Below are 27,489 nucleotides of genomic sequence, written 5' to 3'. Positions count from 1 at the left end.
ACACATTTGCCTTTTCTTTTGAAAAATACATAATATGTGTTTCAGGATTGCACTGCTGATATGAATAAAATTCCACCTAAGTTGGTTGTTCTGCTTCCTTCAAAGACCAGCCAGATGCATGTGAATAAACCCATTTTATTTATTTGCACGATTTGTTGCCTGGGATGAGAAAGCTCTCTGCTTTTTGGTGATGTACAAGTACCTGATTTCTTTGTTGATTGCATCCAGTTGTTCCTGAAGCATCATAGCAAGGGTTTGGGCATCAGAATGTCCACTTGGCGACAGAAGATCCATGGAGCTAAATATTGTATCTCTGTCGTCATCATCAATGTCAGACATTTCAGTGTCACTCTCAAAATGATGGCTGCTCAGAACACCCATCGGTTGACTTCTGCTCCATTCATGATCTCCAAGGGATTTCACCTAATTGGAAAGAAATGCATACCGATCAGCCTCATTCCAAATGTTAATTTTGAGAGAAATTGAAAACAGAAAGCCTAGCATGTTGAAACACTGTTGGCATTGATTAACACCTTTTAGTTTTCTCAGGCCACTTGTACAAGGGTCACTTTCCAGAAAGAGGAATGGCCTTGAGGCAGGGCCTTGGCTGGACTATAGTGACTACTTACCAAGCCAATCTTCCTCAGCAGCAGTGAATGTTGTGCCTATGTCACTGATCACCCAGACTCCTTGGATGACTATGGCTAAAGCCTATCCATTTCCATTACAGTGGTACCTCGGGTTACATACGCTTCAGGTTACATACTCCGCTAACCTGGAAATAACACTTCAGGTTAAGAACTTTGCTTCAGGATAAGAACAGAAATCGTGCTCTGGCGGCGCAGCGGCAGTGGGAGGCTCCATTAGCTAAAGTGGTGCTTCAGGTTAAGAACAGTTTCAGGTTAAGAACGGACCTCCAGAATGAATTAAGTAAGTAACCAGAGGTACCACTGTACTGTAATAGGAGCACTGCTTTTAATAAACAAAGAACAACAACAAGAAAAACCTTTGGTTCGTCTATCCGGATTCCCATTCGGCCTCTTCTTGGTCTTCTTATCACCTTAGTAGACCTATAATCTGGTTGGCTATCAACTAGGGAGCTCACAGAGTACCTCAGTTCTGCTGATGAATCAAGATGTGTTCTGAAAAACAGTTGTGGCACACGAATTAGCAGATGCAAATAAATAAGCCAAACTGTAAAAATATATATTTAAAAAAATCAATAATTTATCAAGTATTTTACAATGTGCAGAGATGTTCATCCTATGAAATTTGATTCTATACATATAAGGGTCTGGTGACTTCTCTTTCAGTGTATCTGAAGAAGTGTGCATGCACACGAAAGCTCATACCAAGAACAAATTTGGTTGGTCTCTAAGGTGCTACTGGGAGGATTTTTTTATTTTGTTTCGACTACGGCAGACCAACACGACTACCTACCTGTAATTAGAAAAAAAAATCAGTTTGCAGCCCCTTAACCCAGAAAATCGTGGAAGGGACGAAATTGGGGGGTGGTACACTGGTATACAGTTCTTTTCTGCTGTTTTCATGGGAATGTTATGGGGAAAGGATGAATGGGGGAGCATCAACCTTATGAATGGGGGAGCATCAACCTTATGAATGGGGGAGCATCAACCTTATCCAGTGACATTCACTGTATGTCACACCATGACCACTGGTGTGCATGAATGCTAGCACCCTAATGCAACAGGTACTGCAATGTGAAAGGAACATTGGAAAATGGGACAGATGTGCTAGCATTTTAATCAGGAGAACTAATGCAATATTCATCACATCGGAATTTAAGCATAGACTTATTTGTCCATTCCTCTTCCTGCCACCACTTTCTCAAAACCCATGTAAAACAACCTATAAATGCCTAAAGCAAATTTCCCATTCGCAGTTATGAAAGGAAGCACTTCACCCAGTCCCTTAGAAAATGACGATGATTAAAATGATAACATTTTCAAAGGCTGCTTGCAACACATAGTGGATGGAGAACTGCAAACAGTATTTTCAACATAGTATGATTTTAAATTTATGAAAATTAAGAAAATATTATGGTTTTCTTAGGCTACCTTGACAACGTGGGATCAATTAAAGAACCTGCTCTTATTTTCAACTGGTCAAGTTCAACTCTCAGCTTGTCTATTTCGTCTGCCAATCTTTCCTGAAAATAATAATAATGATAATAATAATTCAACAATGTTTTTATATCAAAACTTATATTTATCAAAATTAATATCAACGAACAACATTAAGCTTCTCGGCAACAAAGTACCAACTTATATTGTATCAGCCTAGCAAGGGGTTGTACAGAAAATATTATTTTCATTAAAACTAATATTTGTTAAATAAGTAATTTGTTTGACTCATTACTTATTGACTAGCATTACTTATTAAGGTTAAAGTTGCAACAAACCAACTAATCATTTTAAACAGCCCGACAAAACACATCTATAGATATTTTTACAATATGAAAAATAAATTATTAACGGGGAAATTGTACAAAAAATTCCTTTGTTAGCTAGACAAACTAATCATTGGTGATTTTTAGTGATGCCAGACATAACAAATGGAAGACTATAAATACTTTCCAAAGATTCCAGTTTTCACCAATTTTGCATTCCTTCTTTGCTGTTTTAAAGTTTATACAGTCGAACCTCGGCTCCTGAACGTTTTGGAACGTTTTGGCTCCTAAATGCCAAAAACCCGGAAGTAAATGCTCCGGTTTTTGAACACTTTTCGGAAGCCAAACATCTGACGCGGCTTCCCGCTTGAGTGCAGGAAGCTCTTGCAACCAATTGGAAGCCGCGCCTCGGTTGTTGAACATTTCAGAAGCCGAACGGGCTTCCGGAATGGATTAAGTTCAAGAACCGGGGTTTGACTGTACAGAGTTCTTAAAAGAATAAGACTTTGCAACAAATGCATAAATCCAGCTAACATTAGTTGTCATTGAGGCACACTGAAAACCATCAGATTCAAATCAATTGTTTCTTACTTGTTCTTATGGGTCAGTCACAAATTACAGGATCGAGGACAAAGAACACTTCCCCTAATTTTTTTAAAAGGTCTAGAACAGCAGTTTGATCTTAGTTTAGCATGATAAAACCACTAGCCCTCAATGAACAGGGGTGAACTGCATAATCCACAAACTACGGTATTCCTAAATTTATATAGTAGGAACAACAACAGGAATCTAGACACTTCTCTATCGAAAATGAAAAAATGCAGCTCAATTTTTCAACAAAAGCAGTCAAAGAAAAATGCACAGGATTTTATATACCAAATCATTTGGCACGGATCCAGACTTAGGTTTAGAACAGTCCTTTTAAAAGCATTGATTTCAGTATTCTACTCTATGTATGAATAGGTCCGGATCCAGCTTATAGAACTCCCATAAGGAGCAGCTATCATGGCTGTGCTGCATTGACTGATGGAAATTGTTCTGCAAAACATCTGGAGGGTACCATGTTGGGAAAAGAGGATCTACCTCTTCCCGTGAAACCTGCCACCACTTGTTCTTGGTATCAGGAAGAATCATAGTATCCTTCCGCTGTGCCACTTATTCTGTACTTTTAGCTAAGAAAATGTAAAAAGGGTGGGGGGGCAGCATGGTATGGTGGTTAGAGTGTCAGACTAGGGCTAGGAAGACTCCAGTTCAAGTCCCCACTCAGTACAGGAAGAAAACTGAAGAATCTCGGGTCATCCACTCTCTCTTGGCCTATCCTAGCTCACTGGGTTGTTAGGAGGACAAAACATGGGGCAAGCATGTCTTGAGCTCTTCCGGGGGGTGGGGGGAGGCAGGCAGGCTATAAATGCAGTAAATCAAAAACCAAATACATGAATAAATTCTGGAAACATATTTTTCAACTGCACAAAATACATATAGGCAACAGCTATTTACATTCCATAAATGATAAATATGACATTCTCACACACACCACCCCAGATTCAGTCTCTTCCTGACAACAAGTATAGACAAAATGTGGGGATAAGCATAATTGGAAGGAAGCACACTGCTTCGGGTACCATTCTTTGGAACAGAATGTGGCCGACAAATTATTAAAATAAACAAATGAAGCAACAAGGAGCTCATGAGTCATAGTCAGAAGTCTAATTCCATCCATTCCTTCTGAAAATTCTCTTTTAAGGAACAAATGGCAGCCAAATAAAAATGTATTTGTCTACAATTTCTTCCCTTCATGTTTGGTTCCAATATCACGTATTAACAGTTATTTTGCCCCTAGACTCAGGGCTCAGCCACAATTCTTTCCCATTCCACTCCTTGTATTTCTATTTAATCTGATACCTAGCAAAATTACTTTCTGCTTACTTAAATATGATTGGTTGAATTTATGTTATCTACTGGCTGTAAGTTGGAAAAGAATTAGAAAAATGGCATTTGTTATAAATGTTTGTAATGAATTTGACTGGTTCATTAAATCAGTGGTACATGGGTTAAGCTGTGATGACTTGCAAAGGGCAGTTTCGATGCTATTTTTAATACACTGTCAGGATTGGGTAGATGTGGGGCCAAAAGCCCAAGACTCATGTCCTCAATAAGTTTCTGGCCATTGACCACCCAGAACTGAGCATTCTATGGAAACAGAGCAATCAAAATGTATCTCTAGAGTGGGAAAGGAGGTATTTACATAAGAATGTGGCAGTTTGGAGGAAAGTCTTTTGCTCAACCAAATGGATCCAGCCCACATATTTTGTGGGGGCAATTCATGCCTGCACTAGGGTCCATAAATATTGTCAGCAGCCTAATTAATGAACACTACTTGAAGTGTACAGCCTAATTTGATGCATGCTCACTTGAAAGTAAGTTGAATTCAGTGGGGTTCACTCCCAGAGAAATGTGCTGAGGATTGCACCCTACAGAGGTGAGGGTGTATGGCTGGATGTTGATGCTGTGGGGCTTGTAGCTCTCTCATATATTCACTTGGATGTGTGAACAATAGCACTGTCCAGTTTAATTGCTCACACAATGAAACTTCTCCACCTTCTCCTTCCATTGCACCCACTGCAATCTGCTTTGGAGGGTTGAGGGAGCTCCATATCAGATATAGAGGGGGTGCAGGGGGCACATAAAGGGAGGCGTGGGAAGAGAGCTTCCTCTGCACAAGTAGAAGTTGTTCCTCTTGCAGTGTCTTAGTTGGATACAACCCTAGGTTCCATTATCTTTAGGAACATTTTCAGGTTTTGAATTCCGAAGATTACTTCTTCTTCTTTTGGTAATCAGTTGCTTTTTAAAATAAAGGTAAATGCAGGTAGGAAAGAAAGAAAGAAAGAATACCTTATCATGTAATGATTCTTCCAAGTTCTTTCTAAAGCTTTCTGATTCTTGTATTAAAACATTCTAAGAAAGATAAAAGATCAAAAGTAGAGACAAATTGCAGCAAAATAAAAGACATTTCTGCAGAATCTGCAATGTTTTTCATCCTTCCTATTGTAATAACAAGTATTGACTATCCTTTTATGCACATGTTAAAAGTTCTACTATTAATACTGATAACTATCAGATGGCATCAATATTGGACTGACATTTTGCCATCAACATAGGATTGACATTTTAAACATTAAGTGCATGGCCCAGTCTGTGTACTGCAAATACCCCTTACATGAGTAGCTCCACTGAGTTTTGATGAAAGCTGGCAGGATTTCACAAACAGGAAAGGGAAGATTTGATGGGCAAGGGATCATGCCCTAAGTATTTATTTGCTTTCCCCCCATAGTATCAAGAACAGGAAAAAAGAAACCAAAAATACAAATCAAGGTATGTATGGGATGATATTCAATTGGGTCATACACTGAGAGTGTATTGAGCTAGATGGACCAATACTCTAAGCAAAAGGCAGCTTAGTACATTTCTTCTTAGGCTGATCCATTGATTCTGCTCTGAGCATGACTACCATTGGATGCTGTCAGGTCTGCGTTGGGTTGCTCACGAGTAAGCAGGCATGAGTCCAAACTGGCTTTTAACAGTTTTATTGTGCAAACTATTTACAGTGCAGAGTGCTGAAAAACATTACCGTATCAGTTGCTAGCAGAATCCAGGAGTGGCCCCTTCCGGCTAGGACCCCAACATAAGAGTTTCGGTATCCAAAATCTCCGCCTTCCCTCCTTGCGTTTCACCCCTCTGCGCACTTGGGGTGACGGAAATGGTGTGTCTCCCTCCTCGCCCGCTGAGTGAGGGGGGTGCAGGGTCTCTCCAACATCCCCAGAGCCTCTGCTCTCAAGCCTCTGAGCTGCATGCCCCTCCCCACTAGAGACATGGCTGCTTCCTCCGCTGGAAGAGGAGGTGCTGCTGGTCAGGTGGGGCCGGGGCTCTCTGTAGCATCCCAAGAGCCCTTCCACCACCCTGTGCTGAGCCGAGGACAGTTCCCTGACAGATATGAACCATTTGTTTAGCTCATTTTACCTTTTCTTCCAATGCTGCCATTCTCTCTTTTAAATGTAGTTGCAGGCGCTCATTAGATTCTGTCAAAAGTCTGTCCACAGTATCTGATAATCTCTTGTTGTGCTCTTCATTCATTTTTTCTCTTTGCCTTGCCTTCAGTAAAGTACCAAGGAAACAAAATGGGCAGTTCCAAAGTTATCTAAAATGTCATCATTAGTGAAACACAAGTGGTGGATTATTGTAACTGAAATCACAGTAATGATACCCTGGTACAGTAGCGCACAGCAAAAACAAATACTGCCAGAGGATAAAATTTATTAGCACTACTGCTGAAGCAAAGATTTGCACAAATTCAATAGCTGATAATCATTCCGTTCATATTCATCAAGTCAAAAAATAAATAAATGTAAGCAATTCGGGGGGAATTCTGATTCTTCTCTTCCATTTGAGCTTCTAGACATGAGACTCAATTTTTAGGTAAAGAGTTGGGGACGATGTGAAACAGCGTGATTAATTTAACTTAAAGAAGTCAACCTATAAATTAAATGATCAGCAATACACATACCCTTTGAAGCTCCTGGTTCTTCTCCTCCAGTTGGGCCTCCAGATGTCTCATGCGCTCTTCAATGTTGCCATGCCTTTCTTCTGCCTATATAAAAATAAATAAACACACTTCTTTGAAACTTAAAGAGCTTTCTGAGCCAAAATCTCAATTTGTTTTAAAGAAAATGTAAAGCAAGCTACTACTAACTGCAAACTTAGTTTTCAAAAATAAATGTTATTCAAACAGGCAGCTGAACAGCATTGCTTGAAATGTGTCAGCTACAAAGGCCTGTTACATCCAAGCATCCAGCAAAACATTGGAGTTATTTATGAGCAATGAAATCAGCCAAATGTAACATGCAGACTGTGCATGGTTTGAACACAAACCTGCCATCATAAAATTGTAAGCTCTTTAAGCACTGAACCGCACAATGGTTGATTATCAATAAAAGAAATACATAAATTTTTAAAAAAGAGTTCTTAAAAATAAGAAAACAAAATTAGATGGATTCTATTTAGCAATAGAAAGTAAAGTCCAGTAGGACTACCTTCCTACGTATGGAGATCATTTCTTGCAGTTTAGCTTCCATAACATATTGATAATCATCAGATGAGGTAGAAGAGGTTGGATCAGACTAACAAGTCAAGGAAAAGGAGAGGGACAAAATTGAAAAATCAGAACTAAAGACACCAACACTGAACAGAACACAGCACAGAATGCTCAAAAGAAAAGTGTGATTGCAAATTTAATACTTTAACTGACAGAATTTTATGTAGAATAAACCACACTTACGATAGGGTGACATGAGGCAGTTGATGTGGATGAACTAAAAACAATGGGATGCTAAAAAAGCTAACAACCTAGGTATGGAAATTTCAGGTTAGTGATGGCTGGCTGGTGAGAATTACTCTTCCTCTATAGAGGGATCTCAAAGCAATTATGGCAAATATAAAGCCTGATTGGAATTTGGACAAACTTAAGACCAGAACACAACTTTGAGGAGCCAATGCCAGAATTAATTTTTTTATTTTAAAAAAACAGAAAATCCTACAATCTTATCATAAAAAAACAATGTATATTATGTTACAGAATATACTAAACTAAATGGGTTAGTCATCTCTAGAATAATGTTATGGTAGGTTGCCTAAGAGATATGAAAGCATATAACTAAAGGAAATATCACAACTCTCCCGGGCTTACTATGAAAGGGTTACTGAGTTTGTGGTGAATGCAAAGCAGGTGTCTGGTCGTTCCACAAGCTGCTCACATTATGTCTGGCTATGCCACTATTTAGTTTAGTGAACAACAATCTCGGCAAATGCTCAGTTAAGTAATGTATCACAATGGATCCTATGTTTACTGCATGTCCTATTAACACATACCATAGACTTCTAAAAAAGCCAATGTGAATTATTCCTTATTTAACCCAAAAATGAATAATGGGTTGTATTCCTGATAGCCATACTCAGAGTAGACCCACTGAAATAAATGAACATTACTAACTTAGGCCTACTGATTTTAATGGGCCTATTCTGAGTATGACCAATTCTGGATTTTGGACTAGTTAACCCTTTTCAGCCCAAATTAAAGTTCATTGAAAACATTTTAGGACACAACCTGCAACCCCACCCAGCCATATGCAGCACACCTGGACTAGGGTCTACCAGGTCTTTGGCAATTCCCCTGTTTTTGTTTTCCATTCCCAGGCAGGCAGCAAAAGCAGAAGGATTACCTGGGCAGACGACCATACATAACTGATGGGCTGCATTTGGCTTGGTGACTCACAAGACCAAAGTCAAAATTAAGAGAAGACACTCTTTATAATGTGTCAGTATATGCTACAAGATAAAAAGAGCACCCAGAATATTTAATATTAATAATAAAGGCTCATCAATGATTCAACACCTTTCCGAGCATAAAATGAAGCTGTTAATTTGTTCGACAGTGGACTTTTTTCTTACCTGTAAATTCACTGAGAGGTGTGCTTAAAGAAAGACCTCCCATCTATTCAGGTAAAACGTTAGAGTTCTACAAGCCCCCAGTTGCCTCATTCAGATGTAATGCTAAACCATGGTTTAACACTGAATGCACCTTGGTCCCCCTTCCCTATTCCTCCTTCCACACAGCTGCAAGGAAGACATCAGACATCCCCTCCATTTCAATTTACTGCAGGATAGCAGTAAATTTATTCTGAACTCAAAGCTGTGATTAATCTTACTTGAAACAAGCCAGAAATTGGGCTGTCTTAGTAAACCACACTCAAAGTTAAGCACAGTTTGTTTGGGACTGGATATAATGCTAAACAGTAGTTAGATAAAAACAGAAGCAACAGCTTCTTTTCGCCTCTTTGTAGCTGGAAGAGGAGAGCAGGTGGGCTGAGGGGAAATCACATGAGCCGAAGGCTCACCAAGGCTTGATCATGTAAGGTCAATATGTGCAACTTTTTCCCTTGAGGATAAATGGTTTAAATAAGAACATAAAGAAAAACACCTCCTGAAGCTTACAGAACAAATTTACTTTAAGGATGAAGAAAGGGTGAGGGTCAACATTTCTTTGTCCTTAGCAAGGGCATATAGGCCCTTATTGACTGCAACGCTGAAAACCTACAGGCAGAAGCAATAGCCACAAGAAACTGCATTTAAAAGCTTTTGATTACCAAAATTGCAGGTAAGGTAGACATAGTGGTGTAGCAATAAAACTGCTAGCACATTTGCAAAGGCTAAGCTGGGTCTGGTCTGGTTTCAAATTGGATGGGAATTGCATGTTGAGGTAACTGCATTGCAGGGACTTGGACTAGGTGACCACTAGGGTCCTTTCTAACACTACGTGCATAGTCCTGTGATTTTGCATTTTGAGGTAAAATCCAATAATGACTGAAACATTTCAGTTCCTGATTTACATCAGTCTGCACTCTGTGATCTTCTGGATCAGAGGTAGGATTGGCACTTTATATTGATTGGTTGAAACTTAATGCTTGATTACTTTAAAATGAAGCATCTACCCTGCACAGCTGGAAGCCAACTGGTCACCTAAGCCAGTCTGCTAACTTTATTTCCACAAGGGACATTAGGCGAAAGGCAAATAAATCTTCCTCCACCTTGGCTATGGGCCTTGATGGCATCCTGTTGGAGCATGAAAGATCTCATGTATCTCTGCGGAGTCCTGACCATTCATTTCTTGTCAGGAGACCATCATTCCTAGACAACCTAGCACATAAGAACCATTCCTGGCCAGCCTAGTCAGCATCCTTGCTATCACTGTTACTCTTATGTTATGGATACAGCATTTCTAGTCTTTGGATGGGAGGAAAAGACCTCTTAGCCAGGTTGACAATGAAGTGGTGTTTTCTGATTTAGGCAAGACACAACTGAACATCCCTCTTTCCTTCATCCCTGGGTAAAAGTCAACATAGGTATCATTTGGGAAGGTGTCAAAAATAGAATCACCATATTTTGTAGGCCAAAGTGTGACACTAAGGCCACATCAAGAATACCCACAGGGTTGGCTGCTTGAAAACACTCAATACTGAATGTAAATTAACAATGCAAAAATGCTTCCCGGGGTTGAAGCTACAGATGGATAGGATGAAATACACTTCTGAAATGCTTATAGATGCTATCACTTCAGGATGAAAACTTTCCTCATCTATTTTTAATGCAATGACTGAACTTCTCTGGGGTTAAAATGTCTAGATTGTCTTCCTTCTTTGGAGTCCCATTTGATTGGTCTTTGAATGCCTTTAGAGCACTTTGTGTAAATCCAGCAGATATCTGGCACTATCTTCTAGTGTCTAGAGAAACTTCATTTTTGGAGTTGCACAAAAACTATACTTAGAGTAACACAACAATTTCAGAGCGTATTTCTTCAACACAGTTTCCTTTGTTGATTGAGTTGATGTTATTTTGATGCAAAGCGCTGAAAATATCCTCATTTTCAAATTGGGGATTACACTGAGTACTAGGGCTCCTCCAGATAGCCTATTTATTCAGGATTCATCCTGATTTGTTGCAAAAAGTTGTTGTGGTTAGACTATGTCCAATCTTCATTGTCCAGTCTTTATTGAAAGTTCATTCTGATTTGTTTATGGGGTGGTTATATGACAAAGAGCATTCATTCTGCATTTGCTGGCGTTTACATATCTTCCCACTAATAATTTGCTTATCCCACAATTTTTAATAAATCTCCTGATCATTTCCCAAAAACTCAGTTTCTGTGTTGTCTCCTTATCTCTCAGAGTGGGAAAGTTTAACAGCCTCCCCAGGACAGGAAGAAGACTGCAGACCCTCCAAGTGTCCCTATTTTCCAGGGACATCACTACTTTGGAGAAGCCATCCCAGTTTCTGATTTGATCCCAGAATGTCCCACTTTTCCTTAGGATGTCCCTATTTTCATTGGAAAAATGTTGGAGGGTATGGAGTTATCAGACCCCCAAGCCATTTGAAGGCAATCCTGTATAGGGAAGGTTTCTTGTTTTTATATATGTTGGAAGCTGCCCAGAGTGGCTGGGGTAACCCAGTAATATGTGTGGGGTATAAATAGTAAATTTATCGTTATGGAATCAGAGAAATGTTGGAGGGTAGGAGACTGAAATCCGTTATCCACTATGCATGCATATAGATCAGAAGCTAGGCCTCATGACTGGCTTTTTCTCTGCTTTAGGGCAGGGGTCGGCAAACTTACCAGGCCGAACCTCCAGCGCTGATCGTGCGGTGGGCCGGAGGGCGGGGGAGCGTGCGCCCATACGCATGCTCACACGCTATTTCTGGTGCACTTCCAGGTCAGCAGAGCACCGGAAATAGCTTGTGTGTGTGCACACAGGCCTCCTCAGACCTGGAAGTGCACCGGAAATGATGCTTGCACATGCGCACAAGCTATTTCCGGCGCTCCGCCGACCTGGAAGTGGGCAGCTGCACCGCGCCGGTAAGAGCGGGAGGCGCTGCGGGCCAGATAACTGAGTCCCTCGGGCCGTATCCGGCCCACGTCCTTAGTTTGGGGACGTCTGCTTTAGGGAGAAGTGCTTGCTTGAAAAAGGAGGTACATAGTCTGCAAGTGGACATTCCTCTTCAGTGTGACTGCATTGATGCTATGAAATTGCAGTATTGAGATAAAAACCAAGTAGGCGGGCAGGAGGAAAGAGGTGCCGGTCTGGCAAGCTGAGTAACTCATCCCTTTTGTATCCTATCAATTTCACTCTGATTGTAGCAAAAAAGAGGAGGAAACACTATCCAAGACATGATGATTCCCTCCCTCTGGAACCTTGGAAGAACTCTCGAGGAGTTTTGCCTTGCAGCAATTTCAACATGGATGTTTTTGAGCTGTTTACAAGAAAACATAAAACCCCTTGAGGAAGTGGGCTGGAACATGTTGGGCACTAATGAAAAGTGCATTTGTCTTCAGCATCTTTGATACTTTTTTGGGGGGGGGTCTTGTCCATTGGATGCTTCCTTGTTTTTGTTTTGTTGGTTTGTTGCACTTTTGCTTCTTAGCTCAGGAACTCCCTTTCCCTGGAACTCACTGAGAAACTGGTCGCAAGCAACTTCCAAAAATATACTAAGAATGAGTTGGCTCCAGACTTAATCATGCTTAGAAAGACTCATTAAAAACCAGTGCACTTAAGGTGTGCTTCAAGCTGCTTCAAGCATGACGATCCAACCCAATATATATTTAAATTTAGGGGTGCAGAATAGGTTTACTTTAGTTGAATTAGAATTATTCATTCATTTATAATATATTATTATTATTATTAGAAACACAATGTTATGAACAGCACAAGCCTATTATAGAGTAGTTATAAGATGAGAAAATTCATAACATGGCTATAGTTTTACCAGATTACCAATACTTCCTAGTACAGGAGGTTCTTATGTGAACTCCCACCCAATATTCAAGGACTCCTCCATTGACTTCAGTATCAGTGGCAAAACTGCATACACATCTCTTCTGTATCCACATCAAGACGGCCCCCCAAACTTTAATCAGTGGGTAAGTGTGATCACCTAAGAACGCTTGATCGCACCAGAGGGAAAAACAAGATTTCAGATTTCACATGTGTTAGACCAGTTTAAATTTACGTCAGTTTTCTTCTTGCTATGTAACATTTGAAATCTTATACAAATCGATCAACAGAAAAGAACGTGTTAGAAGTGAAAAATCTGGATTTCTGAGCCCAATACATTAAGCTTCTTTTTAGTAGAGTGAATTGTGGGGAGGGTTCCAGTAAAGTCTATTCTCGCTTTTATCCACTGTCTTTAGGAAAGAAGTCAGTTATGTTGATTACCTTGCTTAAAACATAATAACAGTAATACACTAGGGCCCTTGATTTTCCCTGATTCTGCCCTCTCTGTTGGCTTCAATGAGGCTGGCAACTGAGTTGGCCAAAAAAAACTATTTGGAGAGAAGTTAGCAGTGGGTTAAGGGCCTTGACTCAGTTGGGATGTAGAGTGCAACTTTCCTTCAACTCCCTCCCCACAACTAGGCAGTGCAAACAAGGTCCCCTGATTGGCACTGCTGAGACCAAGTAGGCTCTTGCTTGGCATTCAAAAGAGGTGGTCACTAGTGCCATCAATGGCTACAGATGTATTTTTGGCTATGTTTGGCTGCATTGCTTGTGATCTTGTTGCCCAAACTATTAGGGCAACAAGATTACTTAACCTCAATTAAGTAACATATACATTCTGTCTCACTCAGTTCCTGATATAAATTGCACAACACAATCTAGTTGGAACACACAGATCATATGTATCTAGTTAACAGGAACAGAACTGAAAAGACACAGAAGGGCTGGGATTCCTATGAACGAGGAATTTTTTTGCATTTCCCCCCTCCTCATCAATACAGAAATGATCATTCAAACAGGCTAGAAATCTATGCAACTTATAATCACAGAGTGGTAAATATACTGTATTTTTTCTCTCCCCCCCCACCCAATGGATGAACATTGCAACCTTCCTTTTTCTAATGTCACTTACAGTAGCTCCTATATTAGCTGACTATAGGACACATAAACACTTCAGTCTATGACAGCATTGTGCGTGCTCCATTTTGGAGTTGCTGTGCATGGAGATTTCTCCATTTGTTCCGTGGAGGGAGTGGGAGGAAAACACATCTAAGAATTTTCTTCCCACATGCTGTGCTGCTCATTCTACAGAAAAGACTTAAAAAATAACCACCTGTGTGCATTGGAGGGCCCATTCACACATCACTTGGTTAGTTTGGTGTGACTTTTTCTGAACATTACAAGGAATCTTAATGAAGGAAGAAGATATTTACCCATGAAACTACTTTAAAAAGGTAAAGGTAACTCTGACCATTAGGTCCAGCCATGGACGACTCTGGGGTTGCAGCGCTCATCTCGCTCTATAGGCGAGGGAGCCGGCATTTGTCCGCAGACAGCTTCCGGGTCATGTGGCCAGCATGACTAAGCCACTCCTGTCGAACCAGAGCAGCACACGAAAACACCGTTTCCTTTCCTGCTGAAGCGGTACCTATTTATCTACTTGCACTTTGATGTGCTTTCAAACTGCTAGGTGGGCAGGAGCTGGGACCGAACAACAGGAGCTCACCCCGTCACGGGGATTCGAACCACCAACCTGCTGATTGGCACACCCTAGGCTCCATGCACATCCAAAAAGCATTAGAACAGATCCCCACAGGAATTGTCCATTGTCTTTTGGTTTGTTTTTTTAAAAAAAAGAAACCCGAGAAGCATTTTTTTAAAACCTCCATTTTTTGTGATTTTTCTGAGTTACTGATGAAAAATCTCTCTCTCTCTTTTACATGCCATCAAAGATTTTATTACTGTGTTCCAGAACACATCTGTAATTGCCTTTGCACCTTATTCAGATATTGAGTGCCAATCAGTTCAGTGAGGAATAGACTTTTAACAAAGTGTGCATAGAAATGGATCCTAAGTCCACAGGGGCGGGGGGCAGGGAGGCAAGACAAGAGTGGTTTTAGGCATTATAAAGAAGAGCCAGCAGAATATATGTGATTGACATGTGCATTTTCTTTTTGAACTTGTGTACATTTCAAATTGGCAACTTGTATATCTGCATGAAACTTGGGTGATACTGCTTCCTATAGGAACAATCCACTGGGTATTTCTTCTATCCATCTTATGCTCTCATGCAACCCTGATTCATTTGAGCTTGGAAAATAAAGTGTCTATTTTCTTTTGGTCTGTTTTAATGAAAGTGATCACTGTGTTTCTTTGAATTAATGTGATGTGGAAAACCATGGAAAAAAATTCAATGGCAAATAAAGTTCATGATTTTTAGCTGAATTGGATTAATCATAACTCTTTTATAATACAAAGTATTATAAAATAAACTCCTTTGGGATTTTGGGAGAAATGGACTCAAGCCATACAAGAAATACGAAGCAATACCTCTGCCATTAAATTAAGCTAAAGCAAATAACGTCGTATGTGTAATTAGTATTTATTTACGGTGCCAATAAGTAGAATCATCTTGTCCACTCCAAAACAGGGTTTTATTGCTGCTGTTGGTGCTGAAGGAAGGGAAAAGGGATGAAAATCAATGTTAAAGGAAAACGTGTTTCTGAAATTCACCTGCTCCCAAGTGTACAATACCTTAGTCAGTGCTGCGATTCTCTGAGCCAGTTCAGCTTCCACTTCAGGCAACGTTTCAGCTTTCCGCATTGTTTGTTGCAGCTTTTGCTCAGCTAGTTCAAGCCGTTCCTGCAGCTGTCTATTTTTGTCTTCCATCTGAAACCCAGAAATGAGACGATCAAATTAATTAATTAATTAATAAAAGGCTGAATCAGGAAATTGCTGCATTTCTCAGGGGATTGGACTTCCAATGGTTCATTGTGGTTGGCTCTTGAAGAGCAAAACTTCCCCACTTTCTGAAACCCAACCGACGAAGCATGTCATGATTTATATAGAGATGTACTGAAGAAGTGTTAATATAGAGAGATGTGCTGAAAAAGCATTAATATGAATGAACACTACAACAAACTGGAAAGTTAATAAAACATATAAATAGGAGCAATCAGTAGCTTGTCCCTTGCTCTCATGAACCAAGACATATCACCTTCAAGTGGTTTCTTACTCTTATGAGTAAGAAACTTCCTATGGCAAGTTCAAACTTTTTTTTTTTAGCACGCTCTTAGTTTACCACTATTTTAGGCTGTTTTATATTAGCAAACATAGCTTGCATGCTGCAGTCATAGAAACTTTCCTGGCTGGCACTGCACATCCTTCACCCTCCTCCAAAATCTACTGATGGTCAAAGTTTATGATCAAGACAGTATACCCCCTGTAGTTCATGTGTAGCTCAGCTTGCTGCTATAAACCTGCCATACTTTTCCTTTCTAGCTCACCTTGATTTTCCTTCATCTCTCTCAACCTGGATTCACTCAAAGAATCTTGCCACCCTGACTTGATAAGAGTCAGGTTTGACAATCAGATATGTTCTAGCCTTGTCTTGAACAACTTAGCCCTGGAAAAAATAGATCTGGGCCCAAATCTGATCTATCTTTGACTTCTCCTGCTGGAAAGAAAAGTCCTCATTCCCTTTTGATCCAAATCTACCAATATTTGGATGGCAGAGTAAGATCATTGCAAGAACACACATTTGCCTTTCTTTTCAGCTAAATGATGAGAGGACACTTATGAAGAGTCTCTTAGCAGTGATCCCAGATACTGAACCTGACGCAGGAGAGCTTCCTTGTTTGCCAGCTCATTTTCCAGCTTATCATTCATGTCATGTATGGAGGTAGATTCCCTCTGAGCACTTAGGTAACGCTTTTCAAGGGTAGTGATCCTTTCTTCCATGTCTTCCTTCTGAGCCATTGCCTTAAAAGAACAAACAATACATCAAAAGACTACAATTTACAATTGTTGTCAATGTTCATGTAGCTAGCAGGAGGTCATTAGATGGCTTATAATCTAAACTCGACTTTGGAGATGTATCAGCTTCAAAAGGAATGAATGAATGAATGAATGTACAGATGAACAAAAACAAATGGAGGTGGAATAATTCTTTACCTCCCTAATGTCCCTCTGATATTTGCTGTTCAGTTCTTCAGTTTTAATGAGGTCTTTCCTAGCTGTCTCTGCATCTTGCTCTACCTCCCCGACTCTGGAAGACAATCCAGCCAAGCGGTCCTTCATCTGTGCCATTTCATAATTTTGCTTTTCAAGAAGTTCCTGCAGTTCCACCAATTGGCTGGTTTCATCATTTGAGTCTATGGAGCCATTTGACAGACGCTATTTAGAAACAAACAAACCATAGACCACTCACATTAGCCACTTTTGCCAAATTGCTGAAGAAATGGAGCAAAGTGTATGAAATCAACAGGAATATACTGTTGGCACTTTTCCATAGGATTCAGATTTCTATGGTGGTCAAGTCTTCAAAACAGATTGCTACTGCTTATCAGATAAAGAATGCATGAAATATTTATTGCTAAAAGCTATAAGCCATCACAATTTGACACAAGTTGGGAAATGGTCATAGTGCATAATTGATTCAAAACTGAACAACAACAATGGGAAAATAGACTTACAAAAATGCAAACTCGCACCTGCATAAGTTAAGAACTCCACTTCTCACACTCCCCAATATGATACTTATCTTGGTACCTAGCTCTCAACTTACTTGCAGGCAAAGCAAATTTTGCAACTGGTGCAGTAATAAATACATTATTGCCAGCTAGCAAAATAGAGAATTGCTCAAGGGGAGGTCAGCTGGAAAAAGAACAAAGGACGCAATCAAGGAATTTTTGTCTAGGGGATGTATATAAAGGCATCATAGCAAATAGTGTTGAAAGTCCTCCACGTCTCCTGACTCACAGATGCAGAGTCTTTGGTACACAGGGGTGTTATTAAATCTTCCCGTTAGATAGGCGGAGGGCATACACTGAAAACACAAAGCTGTGAATGCTTTATCAGAAAGAGAGACCAGCTGCCTAAAATGGCAGCACTCTGAATCTAATTTAAATAAAGGAAAACCCACAAAACTATGTTCAAATGTCTATCCTCAGTGACTTTTCCCATTTCTGATCATAGCTCCTTACAGTATTTTCTCATGGTGTCTTGTTGCAACAGCAACAAAAGCATCACAGGCAATAGGGGAGGGCAAATACACACCTGGGAACTGAGCTGTTCACATATTCCTCCCCCAACATTTTAGTGAGGAAAAAGCATGGAGTTATGTCGCTTTCTGTAGCAGTCATCACTTGTGCAACTACAAGAGGGCATAGTTGCTGATATGCCCCAAATACGAGTAATTGCACAGATAGCATTCTGTCTGTGTTATAAATCTTGCTCAGTTTATATGACCCTCAGAATGACAGAACATGTAGACCTGTGAAAGATCTAGTTTCTTTTATTCTCTAACCTCTGTTACGTCTACATTTGAAAGCTTATATTTGCTGTACAGCTCCCAATCATTGTAACAGTTGAGTGATGCTGCAGGAAATAATAGTATGTGCCTTGCTTTTTCTTTGCGGTACTTTTTTTTTTATTCAACTTACTATTTGCCTTAACCCAATTAAAAAATATAGATGTCTGCACATGCATTAAAATATCATATTAATTTAATTTTTTATAGCTGCTGATAAAACTGATAGGCTTATATTCATGTTAGCTGTAATAGATAAATATTTTTTTTCTAGAGTCTGAGATTCATTAGGTTAGAAACACAGAAGCACTGGAATTATGTGAAGTACAGAACCGAACTAAGCTCTGTTTGCAAATTAATATAATAAATCCCCATCTACCATCATAGGAATATTGTTGTGTAATGATAATAGCTAAAGCTGAAAATTCTATCATTTGATTTTGGAGCCGGTTCATATGTTATATCCATCAGCTCATTTTCACAAATAACTGCTTTCATGAATGATCCATTTGCGTGGGAAAGATACTGAGGAACACATAGCTGCAGCTTCTTTGAACAGTATTTCCATATTCCAAAGACATCACCCTCACGGAGGCTGCCACCATGATTTCCATGAGCATTCTTAAGACTTAATGATGATGATATGCATGTGCTGCAGTGGCCCCTTCTGACCAAGCAGGATAGCAGGCAGTCAGAACATGGGGGTACCAAACCAACCTTTACAGCCAACATGGACACATGGCTACAGTCTATGCTGCTGTCCTGTTAAAGGGAACCTATTTATGAATCAGCATGGCCAATGTCTACATGTTGTCCTGCAATAGCCCCAGCTGGCCAACTATTTGTGATAGGCAGCTGCGGGATGGATTTGCTGTAGACCAGTGCCAGCTAATTTGGTCTTCAAATGAAGCACATTTTCTTTTTCTTTCAAAGGATATGCTGAGCCATGCAAACAGTTAATTAAAAGACTATAACAACTGGTGGGGACTTGATGATGTAGTACTAGCTTTGTTAAATTAAGAATTATATTTTTTTAAGAGCCTAGGCAAGCACTTTTAATAATTTGGCATTCAAACAAGCACACCTACTACAGTGAATAACTTATTTTTTCAACAGCCACCAAAGACGATAAAACATATTAACTAATCAACTTATAATTTAAATGTCTTACATGCACTCCATCACTCTGTGTTGATTTTCCAATGTCCCTAATAGCACCGAGTTAAAACAGTTTGCCTCCACAAGATCCCCTAGCTGGAAGAAGGGATGGTTAACCGAGTCTTTCAAAGCTGACTGTCTCGACTTCCGGCGGCGACGCCATTGCGGGTGGTCGTGGGCTGCTTCGGCTGCGAAGCACCCAGTCCATCCCGGGGGTTAGGAGCCCTGCTACCGCAAAGCGGGGCTCCGGTTGGGGTGCGGGAAGAGCGTCCCGCACCCTGGGCTCCCCGGCTGTGCCCGTTGTGGCTCCGAACCCTTCCCCCGCTCCCCCTGTAAAGGGGGAGTGGGGGTGAAGGGACGACGGAGCCGGGCTATAGGGGACATGCCCCAACCGGGATGTAAATGCGGCGACAAAGCCTGTGATGAGCGTCTAAGTTCTACCTGTCTTTAACGAGCTGATAAGAACCCAGTGGCTGTGAGTATTTGATTGACTCTTTGTATTCTTGGAACGATCTGGGGGAAAGAAGAAAGGCAGCCCGCCTCTCTCCCTTCGGGAGGCGAAAGAAATTAACCGTTTAAGTGACTGCTGCTACAACAATCGATAGAAAGTATCTGGAATTTGAAAACTGAGACTGCTGAGATTTCCCTTTGGGGGTTAATTGGGGAAAAAATATCTCCATTTGAAGTTTTGGTCTTTATACTCCGGCTTCGGAGAAATGGCGACGACTTGGACTGTCGTGGGAAAAAATTGAAACAAAGGAAGGAAGAGACAGGAACTGAAATCTGACACTCACCCTCCCTTCTAAAATGCTGGACTTTGTGTTTGCACTGGTATTGAACTCTGGTTTAAAGGATGAGGAAATGCTCACTGTCTTGAAGCTGGAACTGCTTAATCGGAAACTGCAAGTTTTGAGTGGAATTATAAATAAAAAGGACTCACTTTCCACAGAGGAGGCTTTTCAAAAGTTTTATGCAATGGAATCAAACCTAGGCAAAGAGCTGGGAGGGGTGCTTGAAGGATGGTTCGAAATGGCTGGGCAACTCCGGGAAAAGGAACCGATTTCTGGGGGTGGCAGCCCTGGAACGGGAAAATTTATAATATCCAGACTCCGAGGTGGCAGCTCGGGGGCAAGGGACATGGAATTAAGATTTCTACAAGAAGAAGAAGTATGGTACAAAGGTACGGAGGAGCCCAGAAAGGAAGTGATGAACACCCTGAAGCTCGATGCTAGGTTTGTTGTGAATGCCTGGATCTGTGGACACTCAGAAGAAGATAATTGGAGATCCGGTTCTGGTGAAAGACAGAAAAAGACAATGGACAGAGGGGGAGTGGGTTGAAGTATTAAATGTATAATCCAAATGGTCTGTCATGGTATCCGAAATCGGAGTGTGAAGTCTGTTAATTATAAGTTTATTTTAAATAAGTAAGGAGATATTGAATCTTAAGTTAAAAGCAGCATGATAAAGGATAGAAGAAATAAGTTTAGTTATAAGAATATATGGTTAAGATTTAGGTTATAATAAAAAGATCAAGATAATTGTGTTATTTCTAAGTAAAGTTAAATTTTTTTATAGAGAAAAGTTGTTAAGGAAATAGTATATTGATTTAAAACCGAAGGTGAAAAGGCGGGGGAAGTCAAACGTCAAGATTCAGAAGTAGAATTTTTTTTTTGTAAGATATACAAATAAGAAGAAGAATCCTGACATTATGTGTATTTGTATTTGTTTTTGTATTTGTAGGTGTGGGGTTGGGTTTGTGTTATATTACGAAAATGCCAATAAATTCTGTTTAAAAAAAAACAACAAAGCTGACTGTCTCTCAGAATAGGCCAACTGAGCTGAGTAGATTCCTCTTACTGGTGAAAGTCTAGCTTACTTTTGCTGCTTTTTGTGTTGCCCAATCTGTTATGACACTTGGAAGAGCTTGCGATCTTGTATATGATTGTATGTTGGCTAACAGCCACTTAATACTGCTTATAGGGAAGAAAAAGAAGAGCTGTGTTGGATTGTGAGCCCAGTTCATTTTATTAGTACTTATCTGCGGGTTAATAATGCTTTATATACAGTTTTTCATTGACCTCCACTTAAAAGAAACCCCCAGCGGCCTAGTATTTCATATACAAAACTCAAATCTGATTATGTATCTTTTCAGCATCCTGGGTTTTCAGTGTGGTGTGTTCTCCTGGCCACTTTATGGGTTCTATGCATGTCAGAAGACCGGAGTGACCAAGTGACAAAAAGTGTTTCATGCTGTTTCACTGATTGAGGATGGTGGTATATATTGTAGGCCATGTAAAATTAGGTAGTGGTCCAGAAGCAGTGCCAGATTTATGTATAAGCTAAACAAGCTATAGCTTAGGGCCCCACTCTCTTGGGGCCCTCAAAAAATTTAAAGGGAAAAAACTAGATGTACATTTCCAAAATCTGTATATATAAAATCGTAAAAGGTGGGTGTTTGTGCTGTACCACCTTTCTCCGCAACCGCTTGACCAATTCCATTCAAATTTGGACACAACATTCCATGGGCATATGGGAAGGATCTTACATAATTAGATTGCAAAAATAATACACCTAACCCAGGTAAAAATTGGATTTTGTGCCAAAACACAGCGCCCTCCAGTGAACGGAACGCAGCATAACACACTAAAAATGTCTCAAACCCCTCCTCCTCCTGTTACTATGTCACTACCTCCAACCAATAGAGGTCCACGCCGCTGCTGTCTCCAGCGGCAGCTGTACACCCACGCAGGCAGGAACAACCGTTTGTGCGGTTGGTGGCCATGGCTCCATTGGGTGGGGAGGAAAAGCGAGACAAAACGTCGCTTCCGCCATCTGCGGTGTTACCTCGGCCACCTACAGAGCCAGGATGGGTGGAAATGGCACTCTCAAACCTTTCAAGTTTCTGACACCGTCTCCACTTATGAATCAGCCAGGGCGGGTGGAAACGAAACTTACCGTCATTTGCTGTGGCGGCAGTAGCGGCTGTAGAGCCAGCCGGATAAGCAGTTTCCGATGCCGCCTCCACTAACAAGACCGCTGTAGCGCCTGCGGAGTCAGCCGCAAAAAAAAAAACTTTGGTCATTTCCGGGACTCCGTCTCCACTGAGAGGAGAGTCTGGATGCCCGGAAACAAAATGTCCGCCATTTATGGCGGCGCCTAAAGCATCTGCAGAGCTGGTAAGGAAACCACACATCCTCAACTTCAACAAGAAAAAGTGTCGGTAAGCATACACTTCCACTTTTCCACTGCACCTCCCTTTCCCATTTCACCAAATCAGCCACAGCAACGCGTGGCCGGGCCAGCTAGTATAAGATAAAAAAACCAAATATAATAAAACCTACATACAGCAACAGTGTTTTGCGTTTTGTAAGGTTCCCATGATGTAAGTAATGGGCCCCGCCTGCTAGCTTGCTTCCTAAAATATCACTGGTTTGCTCATTTCTATATACAGTGGTACCTTTGTTCTCAAACTTAATCCGTTCCGGAAGTCTGTTCCTAAACCAAAGCATTCCAAAACCAAGCCGCGCTTTCCCACAGAAAGTAATGCAAAATGGATTAATCTGTTCCAGACTTTTAAAAACAACCCCTAAAACAGCAATTTAACATTAATTTTACTATCTAACGAGACCATTGATCCATAAAATAAAAGCAATAATCATATAAAAATCATTTTAAGTTAGATCTTAATAATTATTTCGCTATTAATAGACTTCCTTTTTCAGTATTAATATACTTAATTGTATTTCAGTTCAACAATTACTTTGATAAAATACATATTTTGTTATGTACATATTGCTTTAGATACCAAAATTACCACGTAGCATATATTCAACACAAAAAACAGTGACAATTTGTTGTTGACAAAGGACAGCTGGACATATAAAAGGCCCCATTACCTTCAGTAGCTTAGGGCCTCATCAAACCTAAATCCGGCCTTGGCCAGAAGCTGTCTGGGGAGTACAAATTGAAGATGCCTTAACAAGAAATAAAAAGAGGCATGTTTCTATGCCTACTGAACAAAGAATGTGCATATTGCCTGGATAATATAGAAAATGGTGTTGAGATATGCATATTCCTCAAGGCATGTTGGAGATTATGCATAATGACTGGTTAATGTGCATATTGTTTTCTTCATGGAAGGAATATGTGCACATTCTCCTGGTGCACAATGTGTGGTTATTATGCATGTTAACAACACATATGTGAGTATGTCATAACTGTCAACTTTTCCCTTTTCTTGCAAGGAATCCTATTCGGAATAAGGGAAATTTCCCTTTAAAAAAGGGGTGTGTTTGTGTGTATGTGTATATTCATTCCTCTGGTTGCAATCTGAAGTGGTACAGGCGATTTTACTCCCACAAGACTTTACTGTAACAATCTACAGCACGTGTGGTTCCAGTCAAAGAGTTATACAAAGACCTCACCTTGAGAAGATTTCAGGCCACTATTTATGCTGTATCAACATGTTATGGATTTATTTATTTTAATATTCATATACTGCCTTTCCTGGAAATGTGCAAGGCAGCTTATAATAACACAATATAAAATGGTATGATTGATAAAAATAGAAAAAAAGAGAGCAAACGTTTTATGAAAAGAGTAGCAATGTTAGGAAGTTAGGTATTGCCTACGCAGAGAAACGCCAGCTGTGTATCATAAATATGTGTACCACTTTGGGGAGGGCAATAGTCTGAGATTTATGGGCTTCATATTACTACCCACTCCCGCTCATCATACTGACAAGAATTTTGCTGGTTAAATGCTTTTTAAAAGGGGAAAGGGAGCCACTTTCATTGTGCCAATCCCCACCCCCTTTTCTAAAAGGTAATGGGACCCCTGACCATTAGCTCCAGTCGTGTCCGACTCTGGGGTTGCAGCGCTCATCTTGCGTTACTGGCCGAGGGAGCCGGTGTACAGCTTCCGGGTCATGTGGCCAGCATGACTAAGCCGTTTCTGGTGAACCAGAGAAGCGCACGGAAACACTGTTTACCTTCCCACCAGAGCAGTACCTTTTTATCTACTTGCACTTTGAGGTGCTTTTGAACTGCTAGGTGGGCAGGAGCTGGGACCGAGCAACGGGAGCTCACCCTGTCGCAGGGAATTGAACCGCCGACCTTTTGATCAGCAAGCCCTAGGCTCTGTGGTTTAACCCACAGTGCTACCCACGTCTCCCCCCCTTTCTAAGTCACCCTAAAAAGCAGCAGCAGCAAGTCTCGAGAATGTGGTACAGCTCTGAAATCAGCACCCATATATGGTGGAAGCGCAGCAGAGTTCTTTGTTGGAAAAGAGCTTTAATAGCTGTCCAAATATAATAGTAATAGCCCGGGGGAGAAAGAGAGAGAGATGAAAGTGTTATCAAGCAAATCTGATATCAGTGATGGTATTAGCTACAACAAAGCAGGCATGCCATGGAGAAAATCAAAGTTCAAAAATACCCTGTGGGAACTTGTGCCACAAAGCGCAATGGAGATTAAATGTGGAAGAGGTCCAGGGGGGAAACAACCAGCACACGCTATCAAACTGAGACTGGTTTGTAAGTGAAGAGAAGAAGAGGAAAGCATGATCATGGTCTTCCCTTCCTAAATTGCCAGAAAAAGGAAGTCACACGGATAATGTGCTATTTCTCCTCTCTCTCCCTAGATCAAAACACAGCAGCAACTGCAAACTGGTATCTGCATGGACAATGTATCTGCAATCAGATGAAGGCTCAATATATGGACGTATATAGCTAAAATTTCTTTTGCAGCCCCCAATTACCTATCAAAATGAGCAAGAATGTCATTGGATACTAAGAAATTAAAATTAAACATGCCAGAACAGAGGGAGGGAGGAATTGCATATATTAGCAATGTAATGGGAGAAAAATTCTAGATGAGGATAAAGCAGTGATATTTCAGGTTCATGAACTGCAAGATTGACTTTTGTATTTGTCTGTAGTTTCTGATGTGTATTTTCTTGCATTTGAATATACTTCCTAAATTTGTTTAAACATATTTATGATTTGGCAATGCTTTACAGTGTGAATAAAAGTGAATAAAGCTGCCATAATATTAAGGCTGCAATCCTATGCATGCTTACCTGAGCTGGAAATAAGATTTAACTGATCATAAGACTGGGATGCATTATTTATGCTTAGTTCTCCAGAGGTTCTTAGTTATTCCCCCATCTCTGGATTCTCATATTCCTGCTAAGATTCTCAAACCTAAAAACTTACAAATACCATCTACATCAAAGAGACACAGTGTTAATGAACTTTCCACTATTTTATAATCATGTACCTTTTATTTTATTTTGTTGGATAAACATTTAGTTCTTCAACAGCCTGGCATTATGGCATTGAGGTTAATATCTCAATCTATTTAATATTTAATATGCGTAAATGTGAACATTATAAAACACCCAACCAAACTGAGGCTACATCTCCTGTTCCTGGAACAGCGATCCAGAAAGTAAAATATTATTTTCTCTCCGGTTTTAAGAGTTTTAGGTGGGTAAGAAGAGAAACACTACAAGCCAACCAAAATGAAAACGAAATACAACTATCGTTTTTGTCTTAAAGCACATAAACCAACACGACTTGTCTTCCAAACTGAAGAGTGCAGAGATGACGAAAAATCATGAATAAAAGATAAAAAACTGCCTTATATTGAGCCAGATCTTTACTTTATCTAGCTTAGCAGCTCTCCAGGATTTCAGACTGGGCTCTCTCCCAGCCCTGCCAGGATATGCTAAGGACTGAACCTGGAAACTTCTGCATGCAAAGCAGATGCTCTACCACTGAGCTACATCCCTTCCCAAGGTGGTAAGATTGTGCGACTAACGAAATCATTCCAGTCTTCTCTACTGTCCACTATTATAATCACTAAATTAAAAAATGTACCACTAGACCACATTATATTTTTTCCCTTGCCCCCACAACTCACAACATACATATCAGGACATCTACACATCTCATTCCACACACATCTCTCTGTGGACCATTCACATTATTGCTTCGGATATAACTTTTCAAAATAATTCTCAGATGCTTTCACCCTCTCCCCACCCAATGCCTATTACACCTGGGACTCCTTACCTCTCCTTTGTCCATTTTGCATTCCTAGTAAGTCCTTTTGCCTATCTTATGTGCCAAACAAGCAGATGTTTTGATCAAATTCCATGCACACATAGTTTTTCAGTAAAGTCTATCAATAACCATCCACTGAACGAAGTAAAGAATTCGAAAACACAGGCAGTGTATGCATTGCTTCTTAGACTAAACCATATTGTTATGAACAGCTGCAATTTGGGCTAGAATTGTATTGATTTTCTAGTTGAGAATGTAAATCCTCGGAGGCCAAGGATCAAGCCTTTGACCTATGTTTTACACATCAAGCATAATGACTATATTTAATAAACCACAAAATCATAGCATTAGTTCCTTGAAGCAAATTTTCTCCAAGTTATAATCGACCTCTGAAGGTCAGTGATAGCTCCCTATACTTCTCTTCCCTGAACTGCCTTGCAGTGTCTTTCAGAGGAAGACTCCACAGTTCTTTGCCATCGTTCCAAAGTATTGCATGGTATTAACACACAAACAATTCTGTAACTTCCTTGCATAAAAATATGCAGATGATCAACTTGAAAAAGAGCTCCCCCCGCCTTGTTGAAGAGCTCCATTCTTGCACTAAAAATTATCTACACATGACAAGAAGTGGATATCAAAAGTGCAACTAGAAAGTTACAAAATGCAGTAGAAGCTGCCAAGATGACAAGCTACTACAAAACAGCTTTGATTATTATTTTTTACACCACCGCTATAAGAAGTGCAAGTAGAATTGTTTCTATCACCTTCCACCCCTAGATTGCTTGTGAGGAATGTTAAAATTGTCTTTCAACTGCTAAGAAACATTTATTTATTTATTTCTAAAATATGTTTGGAATAAAGAACGGCTGAAAATCTCACACATTGACTTTGCATTAGACATACTGCTAAAACGCTTCAGTTTAAGGCATATTGGCAGAACCCTTTAGAG

The 27,489-nt window shown here is 40.2% G+C and overlaps 1 protein-coding gene across 17 annotated transcripts in view; it reads right to left on the bottom strand.

Annotated features, from left to right (window-relative positions):
• Window positions 1–27,489, bottom strand: part of PPFIA2 (PTPRF interacting protein alpha 2) — a 258,382-nt gene that overhangs the window by 41,342 nt on the left and 189,551 nt on the right. For 12 of the 17 annotated variants that reach the window (XM_033162610.1, XM_033162595.1, XM_033162597.1 and 9 more), the window contains 10 exons: window positions 16,960–17,181; window positions 16,621–16,767; window positions 15,541–15,675; window positions 7,498–7,584; window positions 6,972–7,055; window positions 6,428–6,559; window positions 5,303–5,365; window positions 2,079–2,170; window positions 1,007–1,142; window positions 203–423 (listed from right to left, as the gene is read on the bottom strand). In XM_033162610.1, coding sequence (XP_033018501.1) covers window positions 203–423; window positions 1,007–1,142; window positions 2,079–2,170; window positions 5,303–5,365; window positions 6,428–6,559; window positions 6,972–7,055; window positions 7,498–7,584; window positions 15,541–15,675; window positions 16,621–16,767; window positions 16,960–17,181 — 1,319 coding nt within the window. The remainder of the gene's footprint in view (window positions 1–202; window positions 424–1,006; window positions 1,143–2,078; window positions 2,171–5,302; window positions 5,366–6,427; window positions 6,560–6,971; window positions 7,056–7,497; window positions 7,585–15,540; window positions 15,676–16,620; window positions 16,768–16,959; window positions 17,182–27,489) is intronic. The other 5 variants (XM_033162603.1, XM_033162606.1, XM_033162612.1 and 2 more) reach the window with 1 other exon arrangement.

This window comes from Lacerta agilis, chromosome 10, assembly GCF_009819535.1.
Source record: "Lacerta agilis isolate rLacAgi1 chromosome 10, rLacAgi1.pri, whole genome shotgun sequence".
Lineage (NCBI taxonomy): Eukaryota > Metazoa > Chordata > Lepidosauria > Squamata > Lacertidae > Lacerta > Lacerta agilis.
The sequence above is the reverse complement of the archived record's forward strand: the minus strand, read 5'-3'. Positions and strand labels throughout refer to the sequence as shown.